The 24,325-nt window shown below is 46.5% G+C and overlaps 2 protein-coding genes across 2 annotated transcripts in view; one reads left to right on the plus strand and one right to left on the minus strand.

The window, feature by feature from the left end:
• Positions 1 to 9,507, minus strand: part of Morn5 (MORN repeat containing 5) — a 30,719-nt gene extending 21,212 nt beyond the window's left edge. The window contains exons 1-4 of the mRNA XM_021152771.3: positions 9,343 to 9,507; positions 5,794 to 5,941; positions 3,822 to 3,933; positions 1,633 to 1,764 (exon numbers count right to left, since the gene is read on the minus strand). Of these exons, the coding sequence (XP_021008430.1) occupies positions 1,633 to 1,764; positions 3,822 to 3,933; positions 5,794 to 5,941; positions 9,343 to 9,389 (439 nt within the window). The 5' untranslated portion in view covers positions 9,390 to 9,507. The remainder of the gene's footprint in view (positions 1 to 1,632; positions 1,765 to 3,821; positions 3,934 to 5,793; positions 5,942 to 9,342) is intronic.
• A 44-nt stretch (positions 9,508 to 9,551) lies between these two features.
• Ndufa8 (NADH:ubiquinone oxidoreductase subunit A8) lies at positions 9,552 to 22,595 on the plus strand. The gene is made up of 4 exons (XM_021152770.3): positions 9,552 to 9,726; positions 14,403 to 14,566; positions 19,032 to 19,197; positions 22,280 to 22,595. Exons 1-4 carry the CDS (start codon positions 9,574 to 9,576, stop codon positions 22,415 to 22,417), a joined length of 621 nt encoding a protein of 206 aa, XP_021008429.1. The 5' UTR covers positions 9,552 to 9,573; the 3' UTR covers positions 22,418 to 22,595.
• The last annotated feature ends 1,730 nt before the right edge of the window (positions 22,596 to 24,325 follow it).

Below are 24,325 nucleotides of genomic sequence, written 5' to 3' on the forward strand. Positions count from 1 at the left end.
GCTGACCTTCTTGGTGCTTTCTCAGTGCTAGCCATTTAGCCCAGCTCCTGACAGGCACTTCTTCTGATTTTCTTGACCAGTCAGTCCTGACTGATACAAGTGGAGAAGACAGAGTGCCTTCTCACATGGACCAGATGGCCGTGAGGCAAATGGTACCATAAATGGTTATTTATCTAGGGTTTTAATAAATATGGGAGGGACATTAGCATATGATAGACCCTTTGGGACATTGCTCTGCTTAGCACTGGCTGGGGTGGCTTTCTGAGGCTCACCTGGTCCGAGGCACAGTGTCCACAGCTTCACGGGGTAAACACAGGCCTGAGCCCCAGGTCTAATTATTCAGCATGCTCCTTTCAGAGCAGTTCTGGATCCAAGCCTTGGGATCACCACACAGTTCCTCTGTTCTCATGGCAGTCCTATAGGCAACACTCTGATGGCATCCTCACTGAAGTCTCTGAGGGAAGGAGATGCTATCCACTGCGTGGAGCCATTGTTCAACTTGGTACTTCCTCACCACAGAGAGGCTTCTCCACAGAAACAGCAAATCCCTTAACAGCATATGCAGGTCTCACTCTCACTCTGTCTCTGTTTCTGTCTGTCTGTCTTTCTTTCTGTCACTCTCTCTCTCTTTGTGTGTCTGTTCTTTCTGTCTGTTACTCTCTGTGTCTGTTCTTTCTGTCTCTCTGTCACTCTGTGTGTGTGTGTGTGTGTGTATGACTGTACATGCGTGTGACTGTACATGTGTGGACAGGTCTCTGAGATCTACAGCTGTTGTTACCTTGATGGATCTATGACTCCAGAAAAACAACTGTGTCCCATGAATTATAGGAACACCCACGCTCCTGTCCATTGTCTCCTGGGAGTCAGTGACCCCATGAATTATAGAAACACCCACAGTCTTGTCCATTGTCTCTTGGGAGTCAGGTCACTGTGAAGTCTGATTGGCCTTGGGATCTCTCACTAAAATGAACTTCTACATCTGCCAGCTAGCTGGCAGCAGCCAGCCTCCCTGGACTACAAGGAACCACTCCTCTCTGGCCAGGCCTGTGCTTCCCCCTCTGTCTGACAAGTTTCTCCTCATGTCCAAGGTCAATTGCTAGGTACCACCCAAGATGCTATGTCCTTAAAACCTCTGACACCTTGGTTCTGGACTTGGGACTCTAAGCCACCCCTTCATGGTGTCCCAACCCTTCACTTCCAGGGCCATGCCTTTCTTTGATGGCCTGCTTCAGGATGCTAGCAACTGTTTGCAGTCCTCTCTGCTGCCCATCAGATATCAGCTGCAGCAGAAAGGGGCTAGGGTCTAGCTTCTCTTTGCTGTACCAAGCACCAAGCATGGTGTCTAGAACACAATAGGAGTCAACTAATGCTAGATGAAGGGATGGATACCAAAGACTGCCCTTTAACCTCTCAGCAGAGACTCTAGTGCTATCACAGTGAAGCTATGAATACCTTTGATCTTACTCTGTGGCCGTACACAGGCTTACCAGCTTTGAATTCTAGGAGACATCAGATAGCCCACACTTGTCTCTCTCTCTTTTTTTTAATAGATGCAGACTCATGTGCACACACCTGTGCAGCCATCCCTGCAGGTAAAGATAAAGAGTGTCTGAGATGTCAGCACACACCTACCAGCATTTCTCAGAAAGCGGTTCCGGTAATCCTTGATGACCCTGGTCATAGGGTTATAGAAGCCATCTCCACAGTCATAGAAGCCCAGGGGAATTCTTCTGGGTGGGTCCATGTTGGTGAGCTGAGAGATACCTTAAGAAGACACAAAAGACAATTAGTACATCAGCAAGGCCACTTGCAAACCCACTACTCAGATGTCACCGCAGGCTGATGTTCATGTAGCTGGCACCACTGTGGGACCAAATGCTCTTTTTGCAGGGCCAGGAGCAAAGTCAGCAGGAATGGTCCCAGGGAACTTTTGGAAAGGGGCTGTGCACAGGGCCTTGGGAACTGGACCCCTGCCTTCTCTGACCTCATCCTCATCCATTTCTTGGGCCACCACGATGAAGTTCTGAAGTCAGAGAAACCCTGAGGGAGGGAGTAGATTTAAGAGAGGGGTGCCCACCATGTGGGCAAAGGCCACAAGTGTGACCCCTTGACCATGCTCAGGAAACCTGGGAGAGGAACCTCGATGAGGGAGGGCTCTAGGAAAGGGTAAGCAGACCCCGACATCTGGACTTTCTCCCAAATGCCACAGTGGTACCACTCATTTTTTTTCTTGTGTGCTAGACATCTGGCTCCTTCTGTCTCAGTTAATCCCCAGAGCAGCTCATCTTACAGAGAAGAGAGCTCACATCAGAGGCCAAGTAACAGGCCCAATGCCAGCTAGCTAGGAAGCATCCTGGCTCTGGGACCTGGGTGTTAAGTGACACAGCAAGGAAGGAATGGGTCTGAGCCTGATTCGTAAGCCAGGGGTGCGGGACCCCCAAAGGGAAAGAAAATCATACAGACGTTTCAGGTCTTGTAATGTCATGGCTGGAGTAAAGGGGGATGCTGGAATTTCTCATGTTCTTTCTTTCCTTTCTTCCTTTCTTTCCTCCTTTCTTCCTTTCTTTCCTCCTTTCTTCCTTTTTCTTCCTTTCTTCCTTTCTTCCTTTCTTCTTCCTTTCTTCCTTTCTTCCTTTCTTCCTTTCTTTCCTCCTTTCTTCCTTTCTTTCCTCCTTTCTTCCTTTTTCTTCCTTTCTTCCTTTCTTCCTTTCTTCCTTTCTTCTTCCTTTCTTCCTTTCTTCTTCCTTTCTTCCTTTCTTCTTCCTTTCTTCCTTTCTTCCTTTCTTTCTTTCTTTCTTTCTTTCTTTCTTTCTTCCTTCCTTCCTTCCTTCCTTCCTTCCTTCCTTCCTTCCTTCCTTTCTTTCTTCCTTTCTTTCTTTCTTCCTTTCTTTCGTTTTTCAAGATAGGGTTTCTCTGTATAGCCCTGGCTGTCCTGGAACTCACTCTGTAGACCAGGCTGGCCTCGAACTCAGAAATCCGCCTGCCTCTGCCTCCCGAGTGCTGGGATTAAAGGTGTGTGCTACCACGCCCGGCTCTCTCTTGTTCTTTTCATCTGAAGTCCTGAATTTCCCTTTCTCTGAGCAGCAAACAGAACGCCACGTGCTCCCCTCCCTACCGCCACGCTGTGCTTACAGGTCTGCATCCTGCAAGAGCAAACACCCCAATGTTCTCTAATTATACACTTGACCCCGACTCTAGCCAAACTGCATGTGCATTGGCAATGATTACTGAATGTCTTTCTATGCCAGAGGCTTTGAAGCCATTCTGTGGCTCAGACCTCATACCGGTTGCCATCTTAGAGATACATGCAGAAGTCAAAGTCACCCTTTAACCATCTCAATTTTCTACTCTGTGATGCACGGCAGAGGGAGAGTGATCAGAAAGGGCACCCTGAACAATCAAAGAGACAAGACAGGGACGAGAGGGAGCCACGGCCAAAACACAGCCCACAGAGGGCAAGTTCTACCAGTCTCCCCCCTCCATTCCCACTCTCTCTTGCTATAATGCTTACATATTTTTAGCATATCTGTCATGTGCCATGCACCTGACATCCATGCAGAGCACTGTTGTAGGTGCAAACTCTCTTATTGCTGATGGACTCCTAAGGCAGAAAACCACTGTCATGATTTAGTAGGGGAAGGCACAGAGAGATGGAGTCCCTTGGTCTCATTGTCCCGATCAGCTAGTGGGCCTGAGGTGTGAGGACTGGCTTCTGTGGCTCTCTGGGTCTACTGCATCCATCTTCTCCTTGAGAAGGTTCAGTGGGGACCAGGCACTTGTCTCTAGCACCCTTGCTATCCTTCTCTGTGTAGGTATGCTACCTGAGGGCTTCAGGCCATAGCAGATCTCGGTGTAGAATCTCCGGTCATAGCTGTCACAGTAGTGCCAGTGTTTGTCCTCATACTGCAGCCCATCATTGAAGGTGTACTTGCCCTGGGAGAAAAGAAGCACATGGGCATCAGAGGAAGCCAGAGTCAAAGCCTTTTTTTTTTTTTTTTTTTTTTGCTTGTTACCAAGGGAATAGCTGGCTTCTCACAGCCAACAGGAAAGAAGGGACAGTTGTCACGTGGTCTTGGTTGTGTGGATTAGGGGAGTTAGAGACATAGCACTGAACCCTGTGCTTGAATCCAAAAGCATGGCGACTCTGCGTGGGGCTGGGCAGGCAACCTACTCTCTTGGCTCTCAGGTTTTTCCATTTATAGAATTAGGATGGTGACAGTGTCCCCCTAAAAGGGGTAGCTGGGAATTTGGTGAGATAGGTACATGCTAAGCTTAGCTGGGAGACATTCGTGTGTGTATGTGTGTGTGTCCCAAAGAGATTAGCATTTGAGTCAGTGGTCTGACTACAGAGACCACTCTGTCTGATCTGCTAAGGGCCTGAGCAGAACATGGGGCAGAAAAGGGACCACTGTGCTCTCTCAGTCATACTGGGATACCCGTTTCCTTCTGGCTTTGGACATCAGTACACCTGGCCTCTGCCTGGGGCTCGCCCCATCTCTTCTCTAGGGTCTCAGCCTTTCAGTTTGGACAAGAACTATAGTTCTGGCTTTCTCTGGGTCTCCACCTTGCAGAGAATGCAGCTTTCATTATCTCATGAGCCAAACTCTCATCATCTCTTTCCATATATCTGTCGGTGCTCTTCCATGAGTACTCTAACACACACAGAAGGAGCACTTACACAGGCTGTTGTTTTCCTATTATTATAGTTGTTGTTCAGACATGTGCATTCTGTTCTTGTTGCTTCAATCCTAAAGGAGTCTCAGGATATGAGAACTGTACCAGCCGAGGCATCAGGAAACATGGGTGGAAATTCCCACAGTACTATTTGTTCACTGTGTGACCTTGGGCCAGTCACATCCCTTTCCTGATGCTTCGATTCCCCAAGCTATAAAAGAAGCATCTCTTAACCTTTTTTTAGGCCATGAGTCAGGCCCAGCACACTCTCAGGAAGACTCACGAGAGTACAGATCATTTCCCATAGAAAAACCATAGTTTTATATCCAGAGGTTTTTCTGTAAGTCAGGGGGTTCCACTCACCCCAAGTTCTACTCATGACTCATAAACCTCATGATCAGAACCTTGGGATTAGATGATCTGATAGAGGTGGTGATAGTAAGAGTTGATACTGGGCTAGGAAATGGCTGCAAACACATTCCTTTCCCCTTATTTACCCTCAGCACCACTGTGGTAGGCTGAGCTATGCCATCTCACCCTACCCTCAAAAGCTGCCCACATCTGCTGGAACTTGTGAATGTGTTACCGTGCATAACTGGGAAAAAAAAAAAGAACTTTTCTAGAATCATCCAATGTGAGGGTCCTTACAGGAGAAAGGTAGACAGGAGAGAGGACAAGATGGCAGGAGCTGGGAGGAGGAGAAGCAACGTGGTGCTGTAAGCAGAGATTGGAGTGATTCCTGGTCATGAGCCAAGGCATGCAGACAGCTTCTTGGAGTTAGGGAAAAAATGTGAGGAAACAGATTCCCTGTCTGGAGTCTGCCTGCTGGCCCTGTTTAGACTTCCAGTCCTCAGAACCATAAGATGGTGAATGGAAGCTGATTTAAGATGTTAATTTAAGATGGGGCGGGCGTAACCATCGTGGCAGCCCTTGATAGCCAAGATGACTGCCCCTAGTTTAAGAATGAGGAGAATGAATTTCAAAGATGTAGAGTCAGTCATTGGACAAAGATTGGGCAGAATGAAACACGGGAAAAGGTAAGCACCAGGCAGGGAGGGGAAGGGGCTACAGCAGGGCCTCTTCCTGCCTGGGGACCTCCCTCAAGCCCCAGCTTGTCACCTTCACCACCAATCCCTTCTTCCAGATGGCGTCGAATCGGCTCCCACTGGGGAAGAACAGGGTCCCTTCTCCGTGGAACATGCCGTCCTTCATATCCCCGATGTATCTCGTCTCAGTAGGGAGGATGTACTCAGCGCTGCCCTCCATCCTGTAAGAACATGGGAAGTCACTGGCCTCTGCACCACAGCTGGGGGACACAGAGAGATGCTCACTCTCTCCATCCTCAGACGCATCGCTCCTCGGCATTCTGTCAGAGCTTTTGTGGTGCTTTCTTTTCATCAAAATCTCAAAAAGATGTTGTTTAAGATGGGACAGCCTGGGGCTGGAGAGATGGCTCAGTGGTTAAGAGCACTGACTGCTCTTCCAGAGGTCCTGAGTTCAATCCCCAGCAACCATATGGTTGCTCATAAGCATCTCTAATGGGATCTGATGTCCCCTTCTGGTGTGTCTGAAGACAGCGACAGTGTACTTATCTACATAAAATAAATAAATCTAAAAAAAAAAAAAAAAGGATGGGTGTGTGTGTGGGGCTGAAGAGATGGCTCAGCCGGTTAAGAGCACTGACTGCTCTTCCAGAGGTCCTGAGTTCAATCCCCAGCAACCACATAGTGGCTCACAACCATCTGTAATGGGATCCGATGCCCTCTTCTGGTGTGTCTGAAGATAGCTACAGTGTACTCATCGTATATATCAAATAAATAAATAAAATCATTAAAAAAAAAAAGGATGGGACAACTTTTGGTCTGTCATCCTACCCTCTCTGAAGACTGTACTAGAGTTTATACTGTCCACTGAAATACCTCCTCGCTAGCATCAAAGCTACAGAGTTAATACTGTGAAAATACCAGCAGCCCAGGCAGCCGATTCTGTGTCTCCCGAGTCTGTTACGACCAGCCCAGCCTTGCCAATTAAGTCACAGTGGTCAGGTTTTAAAAAATTCCTTGTTCTGTCAAATGTTAGTTTGGGTGTGCTACACAAATCCTTCTGTGCCTTACCTTTTCTCATTTGGCAAATGGGAATCACTGTGGGTGTGTGTGGAAGATGCACAGTAGTGGCTGCTATAAAACGCGGGAGGTCTTAATTCATTCCCTGTGTTCTCACAGAACTCAACTCTGCAGTGCTTCAGAATAGAGAGAGAGACAGGGACTCAGTCTCTAGCCCATGCTGACCCGGAACTCATGTAGCTCAGACTGGCCTTGAGCCTGTGGCAGTCCTCCTGCCTCAGCCTCTCCAATGCTGGGATTATAGGTATAAGCTATTATACCATGTTTTCCATTTTTTATATTTAGATATGGTACAAGCAAATCATGGATTTTAAAGTTTGGCTAAAAACAGATTTTGAAGCATAGTTGACATGCACATACACATACTTAAAGTGTACAGTTTGTACATTTTGACACATATCCTGGAAACCACCCTCATGGTCAATATGATTAATATATCCACCACCACAGTTTATGCTTACTCTCTTTAATATTTTTTGTTTGTTCCCCCCATTCCTCATCCCTAGGCAAAAACTGACCAATTTTCATGAATTGATTTCCCATAATTTAATATAAAAAGTATCATATAATATATACTCCTTTTTTTGCTGGACACTTCTGATTCCTTTCATTCAATATAATTCTTTTAAGATCTACTCATGTTACTGTTATGTGAACATAACATTTTTCTTGATATGTACTATTCCAGTGAATGGATTTTCCACACTTGTTTGTCCTCTCACATGTTGGTGAATGTCTTGCTTGATTCTAGTTTTCAGTTATTACAGTTTCCGTTATATAAAGCTAAAAGGAGTACTCACAAGCACACCTCTGTGTGTGCATAGATTTTCATTTATCATGTTAATAACTAGAAATGAAATGGCTATCTTACTTTTTAGAAACTGCCAAGCTTTTCCAAAGTACTTGTCCAATTTTATATTCCCATCAGCAATGGGGAGTCTATATAAACCAAAGATTAGGTTTTAATTTACTCTACATATGAACGACAGCCAGTGGACAGTGGTGGCACACACCTTTAATCCCAGCACTTGGGAGGAAGAGGCAGGTAGATAACTGAGTTCAAGGCTAACCTGGTCTATAGAGTGAGTTCCAGGATAGCCAGGGCTCTTACACAAATCAAAACAAACCTAAAATCAAAACAAAAATTAAGAAGCACAGATGTTCGTGGGTTTTCCAGTCTCTGTGCCCAAGCCTAATCCTTCACCTCCACCTGACAAAACCTTCGCTGTAGGAACTTTTGCCTCGTGAGAAGAAATGATATGGTTTAGACACAAAGCTGGTTAGAAATCCTCGACTCCCTCACTTAGCTGTGTTGATTTGTTAAGTTCCACCATTTATTTGCAAGATCAGCCTGAATTGTCTCACTGTCATGAAAGGCATTGCACATCCAAGCATCTTTGCCACTTTCCAAAGGGTTAGACAAGGGTCTTGAGTCCTTTAAGGCTCCCTTTCATCCTTTAACCTTGAAGTTGAGATAATACCATCTCCCTTGCAAAGCTGACTGAAGATTTGGACAGCATCCCATTATATATATTACTGCCACTTTCTCTAGGAATCTGTCCCTGTGCTTGGCTAGACCACTACTTCTGCTTCCTCAAAACACCCTGCAGTTCCTCTAGCCTGTGCATACAGATCCTCCTTCATCTCTGCACCTCTACAGCCCCATGAAGTGCTTTATAGCCCAAACAACTATTGCTTATCTGTCCATTACCCCCCCCACCCCCGCCCCCTCGGCATCAGCCTCTCCAGCTCTAAAACATTTTCTGCTTTCTTCATCCAGAGCTGCTGGCAAGGCAAAGTGACCATCTCACATGTGCTCTGCCTCTCTTGACCACAGGGCTAACCTTGATTACTTGTCATAACTGTGTTACGCTTACCCGCCCCACTGTGTTTGCAGGGATTCTGACCAGGCTCAAATTCAAAATCTGGACACAGAGAAAAATCAGTATTTGCCGAATAGCCTTTTCTTTTCTTTTCTTTTCCTTTAATATTTATTAATTTATTATATATAAGTACACTGTAGTTGTCTTCAGATACCCCAGAAGAGGGTATCAGATCTCATTACAGATGGTTGTGAGCCACCATGTGGTTGTTGGGATTTGAACTCAGGACCTGCGGGAGAGCAGTCAGTGCTCTTAACCGCTGAGCCATCTCTCCAGCCCAGAATACCATTTTCTAGTTTTATTTGCCTGCATAATTTTTTAAATATTTATTTTTAATGTGTATGTTTTGTGTATGTATATAATGTGTACCATGTGCATGCCTGGTGCCCACAGAAGCCAGAAGAGGAACTTTGGTTACAAATGGTCATGGGTTGTGCAGGGGATACACGCGCGCGCTCGTACACATACACATATACACACACACACACACGAATGAATGAATGAATGAATCCTACCTATGCAGCTTATTAGGTATCTGTGCTTGAGCACTATAGTTGAACAAGTTTTTGAAAGCGTTTGGCTGAGGGTCCTTGGCGGAGGCTTAAAAACAGTTGTCTTTCACTAGCCTGAAAGAGTGGAGACATGGACGAATGGGGGCTTACCTCCCGTTTATGTATTCCCCGAAATACTGGCTCCCCGTGTACTGCATGTTAACAGCTAGTGTCTAACAGACACCAACTTCAGCTGGCTTGGCGTCACTATGACAACCAGGAGATGTGGGCGGAGACTAGATGAAGCCCCGCCCCTCGGGGCCGCTAGACTTCCTGGAATGGCGTACGCTTCGTCTCCCCCAGCGGCCCTAGAGCAGTGCGCTTGCGCGTCGCTGGAGACGCATGCGCAGATGGTACTGGGCAGTCTTGGACAGCCAAAGGGGACTTGAAGGAGACGGGCGATACAGCCGAGGGCACCTGGTCAGGGTCGCGGCTACCGCCGTCATGCCGGGGATAGTGGAGCTGCCAACTCTGGAAGAGCTGAAAGTGGAGGAGGTGAGGCTCTTCCTGAGGGCAGGCGGGAAGCCTGGGATTGCAGCTTTCAGGCGGGCCCAGGCTCGGTTCCGGCCTCTGCGACCTGCATGGTCACATCCCGCCTTGGCTCTAGCCATTCCTGTGCGCACTGCGACCGGCCTCTCCTCTTGTGAATCGGGTGATACTTCCCATTAGCATCACCTAGCCCCTTGCTTTCCCTCCCCGTGAGGCGAGCCTGCCTCCCCTTGGTGCTCACCTTCCCCTTCCAAGTCTGTCAAAATCTCGGTGCAGAGCAGGCCTGGGAGCCGCGGCAGCACACAGTGCGTGTTGGACAGTGAGTCTGGCATGGGCCAGGGTGTTTCGGTAATGGGACACAATTAAAGCATTTACTTCTTCGAGAGACATTTAAGTATTTGTTATGTGCACGTGCAATGGGAAGTAAGAGACAGTGCCCAGCTTTTATAGTTTATAGTTTTATAAGGAGACAGATAAAGAGGCTGTACAGCACAGTGCATGGCGCTGTGAAACGTGAAGTAAAAGTGGTGTGCTATTGTAACTATCACAAACATGATCACTCCATTTCTAAAGGCCAGGCTGCTAATTATTTGGAACACACAGTAAGGTAGGGTATAACTGGTTTCCCTTGTAGACCAGAAATAGGCCCCAAGAGTAGAAGCGATTTGCCCAAGGTCACATAGACAGTGTATGGAAGACTTGTAACAGGAACCCAGATCTTTTCTGAAACCCAGGCTGCTAAAGCTTTCAGCCAAAGTGCAACAGAGTGAGGAAGGACTTGTAGAACCGTGTTGTTGATGAAGCTGAGAGCTGTCTGATGTCAGCCTGCTGTTAGATTAGCGGTGCTGAGCCTCTAGAGAAGTCACTGACGAGGCTGGAACAGTTTGGACTTTATCCTGTGAGACAGAGGGAAAAGATGGCTGTGTTGTCATGGCAGGCACTGTGTTGAATGCTCTCCCATACTACTTCATGTAGGCTCTCAGAAACCTGTGAGGATGGCAACTTGGTATTTTCCTCAGATGAAGAAATTGTTAGCATATTTATATGAAAGTGACTTAAGGGTGAGAGAAGGGATTTTCCCATCAGCCAGTCTTTTATTCTTATCCCACCGTGAAACTGGTCAAACATGAGTTGACATATTTTGTTAGATGTTTAATTTGGCTCAGCAAACATTTCATGCAAAAGCATCCTAATAAATTTCTCTTTAAAGTTTGCACAACTGGGATATATAATTATGTAAATAACCAGAGTAGTAAAAGTTAAAACACACGATTAGTACTAACACATGAAAGACGGGCAAGCAGATTTGATGTTGGATCTGATGTCTAGGCCTTTCTTTGGCTTGGTCACTTTGAGTAGCTTTCAGCACTTGTAGACAAGGGGTTTTGCTCAAAGTGAGATGACTCTGGCTGTGCAGTGCTCTATGAGACTATAAGATGGGTAGACTAGCCACGTTAGGCTTAATGTAAAACATGGCGTTTGAAGGCTGGTACAAAGATGAAGTTGTGGGGGAGTCAGGGGCCTGAAAGGGGATCCCAAATGTAGTGAGTTGAGTTGCATCGAGAAAGCAGCACAGGCCCCCCTGTGAAGTCTGGTGAGAAGGGTGGGAGGACAGTTTGGGCCCAGAAATCCTTGAACAGCAGATAGGAAGCTCAGGTTTTACTCTGTACCTAAGCATGACTCCTTCTGGGGGCTGGCTTCTGAGTCGTCATACCAGCAGCGTGAAATAAGAACTGTCGTTTCAGAGAGTCACTTCAGCAGCTTGACAGAGACTAGACTGACAGCAGGTAAAGCAGGAAGACTAGCTCAGTGGCCATTGCAGAATAACCCTGGCAACTTGTAGCTGTGCTTCACAGAGGCAAAAGATAAGAACCTCCATCTGGAGCGAGTCCTACTTGCAGTGGACTACTAACTAACACAGGCAAAAGAGCTGAAGAATCAGGGTCAGGTTTGCAACATGACACAGACCCGGCGAGGCCAAGAGCAGCAGCCGCTTTGGGGAGCAGGTAAAATCTACCTTGGACTTCATTGACCAAGGAGTCACGTCACATCCCCAGGGAAAAACCATCCAGAAGCTTTGGGTTAAAAATTCCTCGGGTGTGTTGATAATTTAGAGTAAAAACTAATCAACAGCCAGTACTGATGCGCCTTTTATGGGTCAGGCACATCCTGTTCCATAGGTGAGGTCATTGGATCCTCAGGAGATCCTATGACATAAGTACATCATGCTCCATTTTACATAAATAAGGACGCAGGCCTGCCACAAGCTAAGTTCTATGACAAGTGGTGTGGACGTGACTTTTGGGAGCAAGGGCAGTACTGGCTTTGTCTGGCTCAGTCACACACACTTGCTATCCACGGAAGGCGGCACTGCAGAGCAGCTGTGGACGAGCTAATGAGGAAGGATGCTGAAGTTCTGTGTCCTGGAGACAGAGGATGCTGGGTAAATTTGAGAGGGGACTGTTGGGCTTCCTCAGTTATGAGGAAGCAGGTGAGAGGTCATGGTTACACCTCAAGTTTTCTGCTCCCTCGGTGATAGTGATGTTACGCCAAAGTCCTGGTGAGAGCCACAATTCTGATGGATGGCTGTCATGTCTCAAGTGAATCTGTCTATTTGCTGTCTAGGAATTGGCTCAGTGATTGTGTCTCATCTCTGGTTCCCTGTGACAACATGAATATACCTTTGTTTTTATAAGATTGCCATTTATGTAGCGAAACGAAGCAACTAATGCTGCAAGCTTTGGAGGGCTGCCATCTTGAGAATTTGAGTAACCAGAGTAAGCAGCCACTTAAGGATATTTTTGAGGCATCTGGCAAACAAGTAAAATGGTGCTCAGTTTTTTATTTGTAAAATTATTTTTAGGTTTATTTATTTTATGTGTATGAGTGTGTGTGCCCACATTTATGCCTGGTTCCCATATAAGCCGGAAGAAGGCATCAGATCCCATGGAGCTGAAGTTCCATGGTTGTGAGTCACCATGTAGGCGCTGAGAATTGCACCCAGGCCCTCTGGAAGAGCAGCCAGCGCTCTAAACCACTGAAAACTCAGTTAAAAATAAACAAAACTGTGAAGCAAGATTTGCACCACATGCTTGTAGCTCCAGCTCAGGAGGTTTAAGAATAGAGGTCAGCTTGACTGACCTACATAGTTCAAAGCCAGCCTGGGCTACTTGAGAGTGTCTCCAAAAACCAGAAACAAAACAAAAAGGTTAACTACCTTCTGTTTTCCCAGCTGGCTGTAGGTAATAAAATATAAACAAATATGTATCAAACCTAAATATACAGATTTACAGATTTGGGGTATAAATTTGTTAAGAGTTTTCATGGCAGATTTCTTTTGTATGTAAGTGTACTTTGCATTGACAGCCGCAACAGTACAGTGTGGGTTGGCAGTCCTGGACCTCGTTGTCTCCCTGTAGGGCAGCAGTTCTCAACCTGTGGGTTGCAACCCTTTTAGGGGTGAACTGATCTTTTCACAGGGGTCGCCTAGGACCATCAGAAAACACAGATTTTACGTTACAATTCACAACAGTAGCAACATTACAGTTATGAGGTACCAATGAAGATCCATCTCAGGATGAAGGTGATGTGTGAGGAACTATATTAAAGGGTTGCCGCATTGGGAAGGGTGAGAACCACTGCTGTAGGGTGGATCTCTCCTTTCCCCAGCATTTGTCTTCTTAGTAACTTAATGGGTATGAAGTGCATAAAAATAAGACTACAGACTTTTCTCATGTTAAAGTTCTCCATTTTTTAAAAGTTCAGTTCAGTAGTGTGTTGAAGTATGGTAGTCTGACAGGCTGGGTTTTAACAAACCTGCAAATGTTCTCTGTTACCTTTCTCAGTTGGTTAGGAATCTGAAAGTTCCCTAGTGGAGAAGACAGCAATTGCAAAGAAAAAGCATACTAGATCAGAAAGATGCACCCTGAACAGAACTGTCAGACAGCCCATGCCCAGATGCCAGCAGTAAATACCCCATCCTGCCTTTTACAGAAGTTCCCAGTGGCAGAGCTGGTCATCGGTGTCCACCTGCAGGCTGTACTAGAGCAGAAAGATAGAAACATTAGAAGAGAGACAGAGTAGCCAGAATGACTTTGAGAAGTGAGAATAAAGATGAGTTCTCCCAGATAGCAGAGTGCTCTGTCCCTTTCTGGTAATTGAAACATTGTGGCTTTGGCATAGACTTAGACTGTAGAGCAGGGAGCTGGGCCCTGGACTCTGCAGTTCCTTGTGGTCCAGCTACCTACAACTGCTCTGTGATGCTTCTCAAAGTGCTGGACAGTGAGCAAGGGAGTCTGACATGGTCACAGTGCTGAGTTAGCATCAATATGGGCAGATTCTAGGACCTTATTCTTAGTAGTAATTTGCCAGGTTATGAACTCCTCCTTTGTCTCTGCCTTCCTGACTCTATGATTCCCCAGCCTTGTGTTTCAGGTGGCCTTGTGTGACATTGCATTCCTGGAGAGGAGCGTTAGCAACATGACAGTTGTTTTAAGCAAAATTCTGTAGCGTCTCTGTCTTCATCTCTAAGAGGAAAGGGGGATGTTTCTGGAAGACAATGGGAGAGCTGTGATACTTAAGCACTTGATTGTAAAGAATCCTAACAACCCATGTCTCACTGTCTGAGGGGAGCCTCTGTGTGTGGCCTTAGTGTGTGACTGCCTCTCACCTTGCTTTCCCAGGTGAAAGTCAGCTCAGCCGTGCTTAAAGCTGCCGCCCATCACTATGGGGCTCAGTGTGATAAAACCAATAAGGAGTTTATGCTGTGCCGCTGGGAAGAGAAGGACCCAAGGCGCTGCCTGAAGGAGGGCAAGCTGGTCAACGGCTGTGCGCTGAACTTCTTCAGGTAAGAGTCAGTCGCCTGAAGGCAGTGCTTGCGTGAGATAACATCAAGGTATCCTGAAATATTCTAAATGCATATTCTAAAATGAGGAAGTGACTTCTGGCTAATTAAGTAGAATTATAAGTGTGCAGGTTTTGAAATCAGATAGACCAAGTTCAGTAACCTCCACGAATGTCAGTTTTCAGCTGTGGATGGTGTCTGTCCTCTGCAGTATTGCAGTAGATATTTTGGAAAGGTGTGTACAGCTGTCTCAGCCCAGAGCTTGTTGACAGACAGTGGACGGTCGTGATGATTAAGAAAGCATTGAGTCTGGTTTTCAGTTGGGCCACTGTGCTCACTGCTTAAGTATAAGCCCAGGTGTGTAATTAGCTGCCCAGTGTTGATGGGACATGGGGATATGGTCTTGTGATCCTGGTGCTCAAGTGGCAGAGACACGAGGCTCAGCAAGGGCAGCCATGGCTAGGCATGGGGAGTTTGGGCTCCAGGAGATGCTGTCTCAAAAAACATTTGGTTTGATTCAGCCAGCCTAGAACTCACTGTGCAGGCCTGGAACCACAGCTCTGCTTCAGCTCACAAGTGCCGGACCTACAGTGTGCACCACCTCATCAGCCTCAGAAAAATGGTTTTAGACCTCTGTTATAATAAAAAGGGCAGAACTCAACTCAGAGTTAACTGAAGTCCAGAAGTAGTGATGGTGTCAGGCAGGGCTGGATTCAAGGGTCTAAATGATGGCAGAACTATGTGATTCCTTCTTCCTCTTCTCTGCACGACTCTTGGCTCAGCATTTCCCTGTTGACCTTACTTTTAAATAGTCTTTCCCTTTGCTATAGCCCAAATGGCCAGGAGCCACTTTAAGCTGCATGCCTCATTGCTAACCCTGAGAATATTACTGCCCCATGGCTGTAGGCAGAGTCCCCACACAGCCGATTACTCTGGAGCCGATTATACTGTCCGTGGACTTTAAACATAAGTGTTTGAGCCCTTGGGAGATAAGTGCGCTGATTGATCAGGCCTGCAGTGAGATGCAGTCTTTGCTGCACCCAAGCGACATCACTGCCAGGCAGGGAGGGGCTGTTTCTCAAAGGACGAGCAGGGGGATGTCACTAAAGAATGAGACTGACTGTAGGCTGCCACAGCCCACAGATGCCACTACAGTGGCATTAGAGGGAGGAACCAATAGCAGCTTAATAGCTGCCTTTCTTCTTTCTTGCCTGGGCTCTCTGTCTACATGCAAAGAAACTTTTGTGATTATAATTATAGTGTGTGTATTTTTTAACTGATTTTCACTTGAAATTATTGAACAAATTCTTTTGAACTATGTTTTTATTAACTATATAGTAATTCATTACTATAGTGTTCACTCTTGTGACAGTGAACATACATCTCCGCTGTTTGGTCTTTGTTTTCTTATTTCTTTCTATTTTATTTATTTATTTATGAATGAATGAGGCAGGGTTTCCAAGGTAGCCTGGCTGGCCCAGACTTTGCTATGTAGATCATCAGGGTGGCCTTGAACTCAAAGATGTCTGCCTGCCTCTGTCTCCCAAGTGCTGGGATTAAAGTTGTATGCCACTACATCTAGCTTTTTACCATGTAATTAATTCCTCGGTATACATTTTTTAGTGTGTGTGTGTGTGTGTGTGTGCATGTGTGTGTTTATCTGTTTATGGCCTTGGTCATTAGTTTTGGCTTCTGAACTTTTATTGCTATATATATTTTTTTAAAAAATTAATGATTAAAAATGTTTTTCACTATGTGTGGGTGCTTTGACTGATGATATGTCTATGTTCATGCATGCCTAGTGCTGCGGGCAGGGTCAGAAGAGGGCATCAGATCCCCTAGAACTGGAGTTACAAACAGTTGTGAACTGCCCTGTGAATGCTGGGAACCGAATCCATTCCTTGGCAAGAGACACAAATGTTCCTAACTGCCAAGCCATCTCACATGCCACAATGCAGCTGTAGAGGGTCAGACACTGGTGGTTTTTTGTTTGTTTGTTTGTTTTGTTTTGTTTTGTTTGGATCAACTTATTCTGCCCTCAGTACTGATGGTATGCATAGGATTTAAATATTTAATAGATAGGGGATGGTGTTTCGTATTGCTTGAATTTATTTCGATTTGATTGCTAGCAAGGTTGAATATATCTTTATTTGCAGGAATAAAAATGATTTTCTAAGAGAATATTGGCAAAGCACTTTCCTGAGATGCAGAGATGGAGTGCTTTAGGTGGGAAATGAGAACTCCTTGGTCCTAAGCCCCCACTCCCCAAGGGAAGAAGCCCTTGGGGCTGGAACCAAGCATTAGATCAGGGTCTGCAGGTATGGCGAGCAGAGGCCAGGCAGGACTTCCCACTACACGGTAGAGGGGTGTGCATGTGACACAAGGTGCTGGGTCACATTGATAAGTCCTAGGATGGAAACTCTTGTGACAGTAAGGCAGGCATGGAAAGTAGGCTTTTGCTGTGAGCTTAGACTCTCTGAAAGTCAGCCTGAGACCTTTTAAAGAAGGGCCATGTGTAGAAGGTCCTCAGGTTCTAGAATAAGGCAGGAAGCATGTTCAGCCTTTAGTCCATTGGCAGAAATATATTTTGAATTTTTTCCACTGCCTCCAATATGGCTTTTACATAAAACTGTGCTCTTTTGTGCTTGTCTAGCAAGCATAAGGCCCTGGGTTCGGTCCTCAGGGGCTTTGGGTGGGGTATATAAAATAGTGGTACTCTTCCTTGAATTTCTGTCTGTAGCCCAGGCTGGCCTCAAATTCACTTTGTAGCTAAGGCTTGAACTCCTTGTCTTCTACCTTCCACATGCTGGGATTATAGTCCTGTGCCCCACACCAAGTCTCCTTAGCTGTGTGTGTTATTTGTGTGTCTCTCTGTGAACACGTGAGTGTCTTGTGTCCACATTCATGCAGAAGCTTGAGGTTCATATCAGGAATCTTTATTCTTTGAGGCAGGGTCTTTGACTTAGCAGCATGGCTAGTGTCACTGACCAGCTTGCTCTAGGATTTCCTGTCCCCTCCTTCAGAGGATGGGATTACAGTGGGCTGCCAGGGCAACTTGGATCCCTATCCCAGCCCTGTAACTTGTGTGGCCAGTGCTTTAACCACTAGCTGTCTCCCCAGCTTCCTCCAGCTGCTTTTGATAGTCCAGAGTGAGTTCTTTGCTGCCCAGCTTCCTAGCAGCACCCAGCTCTTCTGCATAGAGAGGACTCTGTTTCTGGCCAGTACAGTAGTGAACTAACCCAGAGCTCTGGAGTGTGGGCCCCAGGAGTGTCTTCCAGCTGGTTAATGTGTTCACTTCTGAGGGTCTGTCACCTCTGGCCTCTTGTCAGCATGCCAGGCTCTGACAACTTCCTTTTTTGCTGGGTTTGCTAAGCTGAGTTGTCAGGAAGACGCAGGCTCCAGGTGAGTTCTCTTGAGTAAAATGACAATGTCTTAGACCATAATCTTTTATTTTTGCTGGGTAAAAAAGAGGCTTGTTCCTCAGAAATCTTTTTTTTTTTTAATTACAAACCTTATATAGAAGTTAGGCTTCATTATGACATTTTTAAAACGAAATTTGTTTTTGTTGTTTTTCTTTTGGTCTTTATAATCCTGCCTCTCCTGTGTGTCCACTCCAGTGTCAGCCTTTATGTGTCCATGTCATACGTGCCCCTTTGTACCCCAACACATCCCTTGATCCCTTCTCGTGGTATCTTGTCCTAGTCTGTATCCACTCTTCCAGACCTTTACTTTTTATGCATACATTATGACCTGCTATCCTGCTGTGCCAACTCGATACTATACAAACATACATGCATTAAAAGTCTGAATTCACATGAGATATGACAGAGGACCAGCAGTTTGTATCAGACAGTGCTACCTTGTTTAATATGACACTTTCCAGTTCTATTTTTCTGCAGATTTCTTATTTCTTAAATGCTAAGTAAGCCAAGAATGGTGGCACACACCTTTAATCTCAGCAGGCAGATCTCTTGAGTTCAAGGCTAGCCTGGTGTACACAGGGAGTTCCAGGACAGGCAGGCCTACACAGACTCTAATGACAAACCAAAAATAATAAAATCTGAGTGAAAATTCCATTGTGTACATGTGCCACAGTCTCATTATCCAGTATTCTGTTGATGGCGATCTAGGGTGATTCTATTTCCTTGCTTTTGTGAACAAACAGCCGTAGACACAAGTGATCTCTGCGGTATGCCATAAAGTCCTTTGGGTGCAGCCTGGGAGTGGTGCAGATGGGTCAGATGGTGTTCTGGTTTTAGGTTTTTGAGATCCTGTACACTCATTTCTGCAGTGATTACACTGGTTAAAATCTCAGCAGGGGGAAGGGCTCCTTCTCCACCGTCTCAGCATTTGTTGTCACTTTCACTGGAAGGTGGTGTGTGACCTAAGAATGTTCATTTGACATCTCTGCCTGTGGCTATCTCTGTTTTGTGAGGAGCTATCCCTAACCTCCAACCCTCCTTTCCAGGCAGATAAAGAGTCACTGTGCGGAGCCTTTCACAGAGTACTGGACTTGCCTTGATTACTCCAACATGCAGCTGTTTCGTCACTGCCGCCAGCAGCAGGCAAAGTTTGACCAGTGTGTGCTGGACAAACTGGGCTGGGTGAGGCCGGACCTGGGGCAGTTGTCTAAGGTAAGGTTTCTGCTGGGCCTTGCTCTGGTCTGGGGCTGGGGTTGGACAGAGGGGACAGGCTATGACCAAGGCAGAAGGTTGTCTGAAAGGGGTCCCTCTGAGGATAGAGAGAGTGTGAGTTGTCCCTATTCACCAGACAAAGGAGGACGTGGCATGTTCTAACAGGTATTCATCTGCTTTGGGTTCACTAGCTAATAGGGAGTAGAGTTGCATAACATGTCAGTGAGGTCCCATCAGGTGAATTCACTGAGGTCGTAGGGTCAGGGTGTGTCAGACTTCTGAAACACCAAGAATTTAAAAGCCCCTGCTCAGGGTGCCGAGCCTGCCCTCCCTTTCCTGTGTTGGTTATTTTGGTGATGGCTCTGCTGTGGGTTGAAGTTGTAGAGGAGGCCTGTACTGGTGTCTGTACACTGTGCTCTTTGTGACTGTGCCCTTAGCACAGTAGCATCTAAGTGTTGATTCTCCTAAGCCTGCCCCACCCCACCCTCATCCACTGTTGCCTTCCTGGAGAGTTCTTGCTGAGCTGCACGTTTCTGGGAGGGATGCGTCTACGTGGGCCTTTGAAGATAGTTCATCCTGTGAAATTGAAGAATTTAGAGCCAAAGCTCTGTCTTCACTGTAGGGATGAACTGTGTGGGAAAGGAAAATGCTTCATTTAAACTTTAAAGACCTGTAGGGACTCCCACCTCCCTGAGCTGAGTGCCTTGCTATGTAGCTCTGTGTCAGCATGCAGCCAAAGAAGCTCTACCCACACTGGCCTGACAGCTCCTGCTGCTGTAGCTCAGGAAGGGCAAGCTGGGTAGACACAGTCGCTCTGAACCTTGCTCCACAGGCTCCTGTGGAATCTCAACTATCCCACTTCCATCCAGCCCTGTCTACAAACAGGGCTGAGGATCCTTGCTGTCCTGGAAGAGCTGTGCCCGAGAGCCTATGTGAGCCTGCATAGCACCAGACAGACACACAGGCTGTTCAGCTCTGTTCCCTTCTCTTTGGGGCTAGCGCCCATGAACAGTTGTCACCAATAGAGTGGTAGCATAGCTTTGTTTTTCAATCTGACACTTTTTTTTTTTTAATTCAGACATTCTTTTGCTAAAACTAAAAAAATTACTTTAAATAGTGGCCAACCAAAGTTGAAAGTAATAGGACTTACACACTTAACCAATAAAACTGCCTTTTCTTGTTTCTTCCTCACCACAGGGGAAGTGTAAGTCAGGCTATCAAAGCAGTATTTATTCTTGAGTCTTTTTATATGGACATTTTTTACCCCTACCCCCAGGTTTCCATATTAGTTGCCTCAAATATGTATTTCTTGACATGTTTTATCAATTTTAATTGTACTCCACCCATTGTTCAGTCTCCCTCTAGAAAGAGAGCAGAGAGAGGCCTAACCTATGCTTCATTCTCTGATTCTGTGTGGCCCACTTGCCTCTCCCGCTGACATCTCGCCCTTCCCTAGGCAGAGTTAACTCCTGCTCCCACTCAGCAACCTGACCACAGAGAATGTGATCAGGGACCTCCGAGTTCATCCTGGGAACCCCATTTTACACATGGCCGCTTCATCAAGTAGGCTGTCCTAGGACTTCCCTTAGGAGTGGCCCTGGGGTGCTCCTGTCCTTTTTCTTTTGGATGCACCACAGAAGAGCATGTCGCTTTGTTCTCCCCGCAGGCAGTTGTCCAGGGTTCCTGCTTACTTTATGTTCAAGAACATTTCTTAGAAGCAAAGAATGACAGTTTTCTAGATTGATTTTATAAATACCTTGAGTGAAGTGTTTGGAACTACTCTGTCAAGCAACAGGAACCCTGAGTGACCTCCAGTTACAGCAGGGGACAGAGACCTGCACTCAGACCTTGGGCTCTGGCCAGTTACTCAGCCTCCTGTGAGCTGGATGTAACCTGCACACAAAGGGTTATAGTAACTGTGAACCTGAGAGATCTGGGCACAGAAACAGACAGACCTAGCCTCTCATGCATACAGACGGCTAGAGTTGGTACCATTAGAGTTAAAAGCCAGAAAATGCTTAGTGACTGTGGCCCACTTAAACTTACAAAGGATAATTTCTGAACTAGAGGTAATGCAGAGTGGTACAGCATTTACCTAGCATGTACGAGGCCCTGAGTCTGGTCCCCAAAATACAGAAAATTCAAAAATTACAAACAACTTGTGATAGCTTCCCACTTGAGATTCTGGTGGCCAGCCGTTGGAGTGGCAGTTGTAGACTCTTTGCATCTTCCTCTCAGCTGCAGTTTGGAACCTACCATCTACATTGGCCTGCTGACACAGCTCTGAGTTCTTCTGTTCCAGCTATCAGGCCTGGCTTCCCTGCCTTCTAGCCTGCATGTAGTGATTGGTTGCTTCCCTGTAACAGTGGCACCTGTTGCCATCAGGTTAAATTGAAGCACCTTTGCATAGCATTGCATAGTGTATCACCCAGCCCTGTGCCCTAGCTGTATGTGGCATTTATAAGCACGGATCTGACATTGTGTCCTAGCAAGGTGGCCTTAGTGAACATCTGTGGAATCTCCTGGTGGGGGCTGGGAAGAGTGAGCAGACAGCAGGCTCAGCATCTCAGCATCAGTGCTGACAACAGCAGGGTTTGGTCAGCATACAGTCTGCTCTGGGTTGACTTCTCTAGACCTTCTCTCTGTCTTCTTTGCCTCTGCTCTCTCGGTCTTCCCCTTAACCGTCCCAGCTGGCTCCCAGTTCTCTTCAGAAATAGTCTAGGCCCCAGCCTTCACTGTGAGTGATTTGTGCAGGGTCCACCCTTCTCTGTTGTCATTGGGCAGCAGGCAGCAGGGTAGCCGGGTCTTGGTTGATAGCTCCTCCATCTTGCTCACTAACCAGTGAGTGAGTCCCAGAGGATATCTTGTCCCTGCTGTTCCCTCAGCTCCTACCATATAGAGGGTCAGAAAGTCGGCTTTTAGACGTTCACTCGCATTCAATATAGCTAGATACATCTTCCCGGGCTTTGAAGCTGAGGAATGGTTGAGGCAGCAGGAGCAGAAAGGGGGCCCCCAGCAGTCTCAGGATTACTACTGTTAAAGAGTCCCTTTGAACCCTGACTCTCTTCTTCACCCTTCCCAGGTCACCAAAGTGAAAACAGATCGCCCTTTGCCAGAGAATCCTTATCACTCAAGAGCAAGGCCAGAGCCCAACCCTGTGATTGAAGGGGATCTGAAACCTGCCAAGCATGGCTCCCGCTTTTTTTTCTGGACCATGTAGAGATGGGTCGACGGTCCACACTTGGTCACCTCAGTCATGCGCCCAGACGACAGACGACGAAAACACCCGTGCCGATCTCGTGTTCTTTCCTGGATCACAGACATTAACAAAAAAGTTAATTTATGTGACTTGGCAGTTATTCTATACATTTCCTGTCCATTAAAAATTTTAAAGGAAACAGTTGTGTTTTATTATGCTCTATGTAACCTTTTAGCCTTTAAAGATGACTTCCCCTTGTTCTTTCTTGTGCCCCTGACTGTCCCACTTGCTTTGTCCTGTGGAGGACCAGCCACTGTGGCAGGAGACCCACATTCCCATATGGAAAAATGAATGAAGGAGACTTTTCTACCTGAAGCAGCATTTCAGGGTGTTTTGCATACAGTGCAAAGCCTCAGGTCTCTCTTCTCCTCCAGCAATCCAAGCTTATAGATTTCACTAAAAGTCATTCCAGAGAAATGTTCAAGATAGAGCAACGAAAGGTCTGAGCCTGTGACTCGGGCTCGGGAGGGGTTGCTGGCTGAGCCTTAGGCAGTGTTTCTTGAAGCTCCTTAAAGAACCTCACTTCCACCGTTTCCCCTCCATAGCCCATCGTCCGGGTGTTATAACCCAGATGTTTTTCCTGATAGACGAGGGGGAGGGGGAGGCTGAACTCCCAGCTCCAAAGCCAGGAAGTTGGAGGTCTGAGTGTCAGTTCCAACCTTGGGTGTGTTCCTTAACCTCTTGTGAGAGGTTGAGTTTGAGGACAAACCAAAGGGTACAAGCTTATCTACCTCCTGGGCAGGTTAGAGCCCCGGTGTTTATAAAGCTCCTTGGTTCAAAGCACCGTTCCCCCAAGTCCCTTCACCCCATCTAGTTCCCTCTCATCCACTTGGCCATTTCCTTTACAGCTGGCTGAGTCACTGCGCGTTCTGATTGTGGTGTTACATTGCCACATAAGACTGTAAGTCATCTGAGCCTACTGGGCTTTGAGCTTCTCTGCAGAACTGTGAGAAGAAGAGATTTGGACAAGTGTCTCCTTCAGTGCATTTGGAGGGAGCGAGGCTTTAAGGGGCAGGGGCTGCTGTCTAAAGGATCTGAGGCCAGTTCAAGGGAAAAGACTAATGGTTAGCCATACTGCTCACCCTACCACTGAGAGCATTTGCAGTGAAGTTCACACTTGGTCCACACAAGATCCTTGCTAGCATCTGTCTTAGACGTTCAACTCTTGAGTAAGTCCTTGAGGTTTTAAAAAAGCTGAGGCGAAGTCTGTTAACGTCTTGGTGGCCAAGTAATTGGAAGCCAGCTTCAGTACCTGAAGTTGGTCATGGTCACAGATTGACAGGTATATGGCGTGCCGCCTGCCACATTTTACTTCCTCAGTTCCCTCCCAGAGGAAGCTGGGTCTGTCTTTTTTTTTTTTTTTTTTTTTTTTTGGTTTTTCGAGACAAGGTTTCTCTGTGTAGCCCTGGCTGTCCTGGGACTCATTCTGTAGACCAGGCTGGCCTCGAACTCAGAGATCCACCTGCCTCTGCCTCCTGAGTGCTGGGACTAAAGGAGTGTGCCACCACGCCCGGCTGGGTCTGTCTTAAATAACTCGTAGTTCTTACCCAGCTAGCACTTGCATTATGCCGAGTGATTACCACGTGTCCACTACTTTGTATTCAGAGCTATTTGTAAGGGATATCGTTGAATGGAGAGAGAATGCATTGCCTTACCAAAGGACTCAGGTTTCCAGCACCTGCTTCAGGTGCTTCACAACCATCTGTGACACCTAAGACGATCCAATACCTCCAGACTCTGGGCACGCACGCAGATGTTGTATACACATGATTTAAAATAAAATTTATAAGGAAAAGAAATGTCAGCTAGCCCATCTCATAGATGAAAGAACAGATGCTTAGGAAGAGGTGGAGAGGGCTCCTCCCCACT

Source organism: Mus caroli, unplaced genomic scaffold, assembly GCF_978045245.1.
Source record: "Mus caroli unplaced genomic scaffold, Mus_caroli_1 scaffold_2, whole genome shotgun sequence".
Taxonomy (NCBI): Eukaryota; Metazoa; Chordata; class Mammalia; order Rodentia; family Muridae; genus Mus; species Mus caroli.

Excerpts from the sequence above, each read along its gene's own strand:
- Ndufa8 (XM_021152770.3), top strand. The coding sequence starts at position 9,574 with ATGCGCAGATGGTACTGGGCAGTCTTGGACAGCCAAAGGGGACTTGAA. Across the intron at positions 9,727-14,402 it reads AAGAGCTGAAAGTGGAGGAG|GTGAAAGTCAGCTCAGCCGT; the intron begins GTGAGGCTCTTC and ends TTGCTTTCCCAG. Across the intron at positions 19,198-22,279 it reads ACCTGGGGCAGTTGTCTAAG|GTCACCAAAGTGAAAACAGA; the intron begins GTAAGGTTTCTG and ends CACCCTTCCCAG.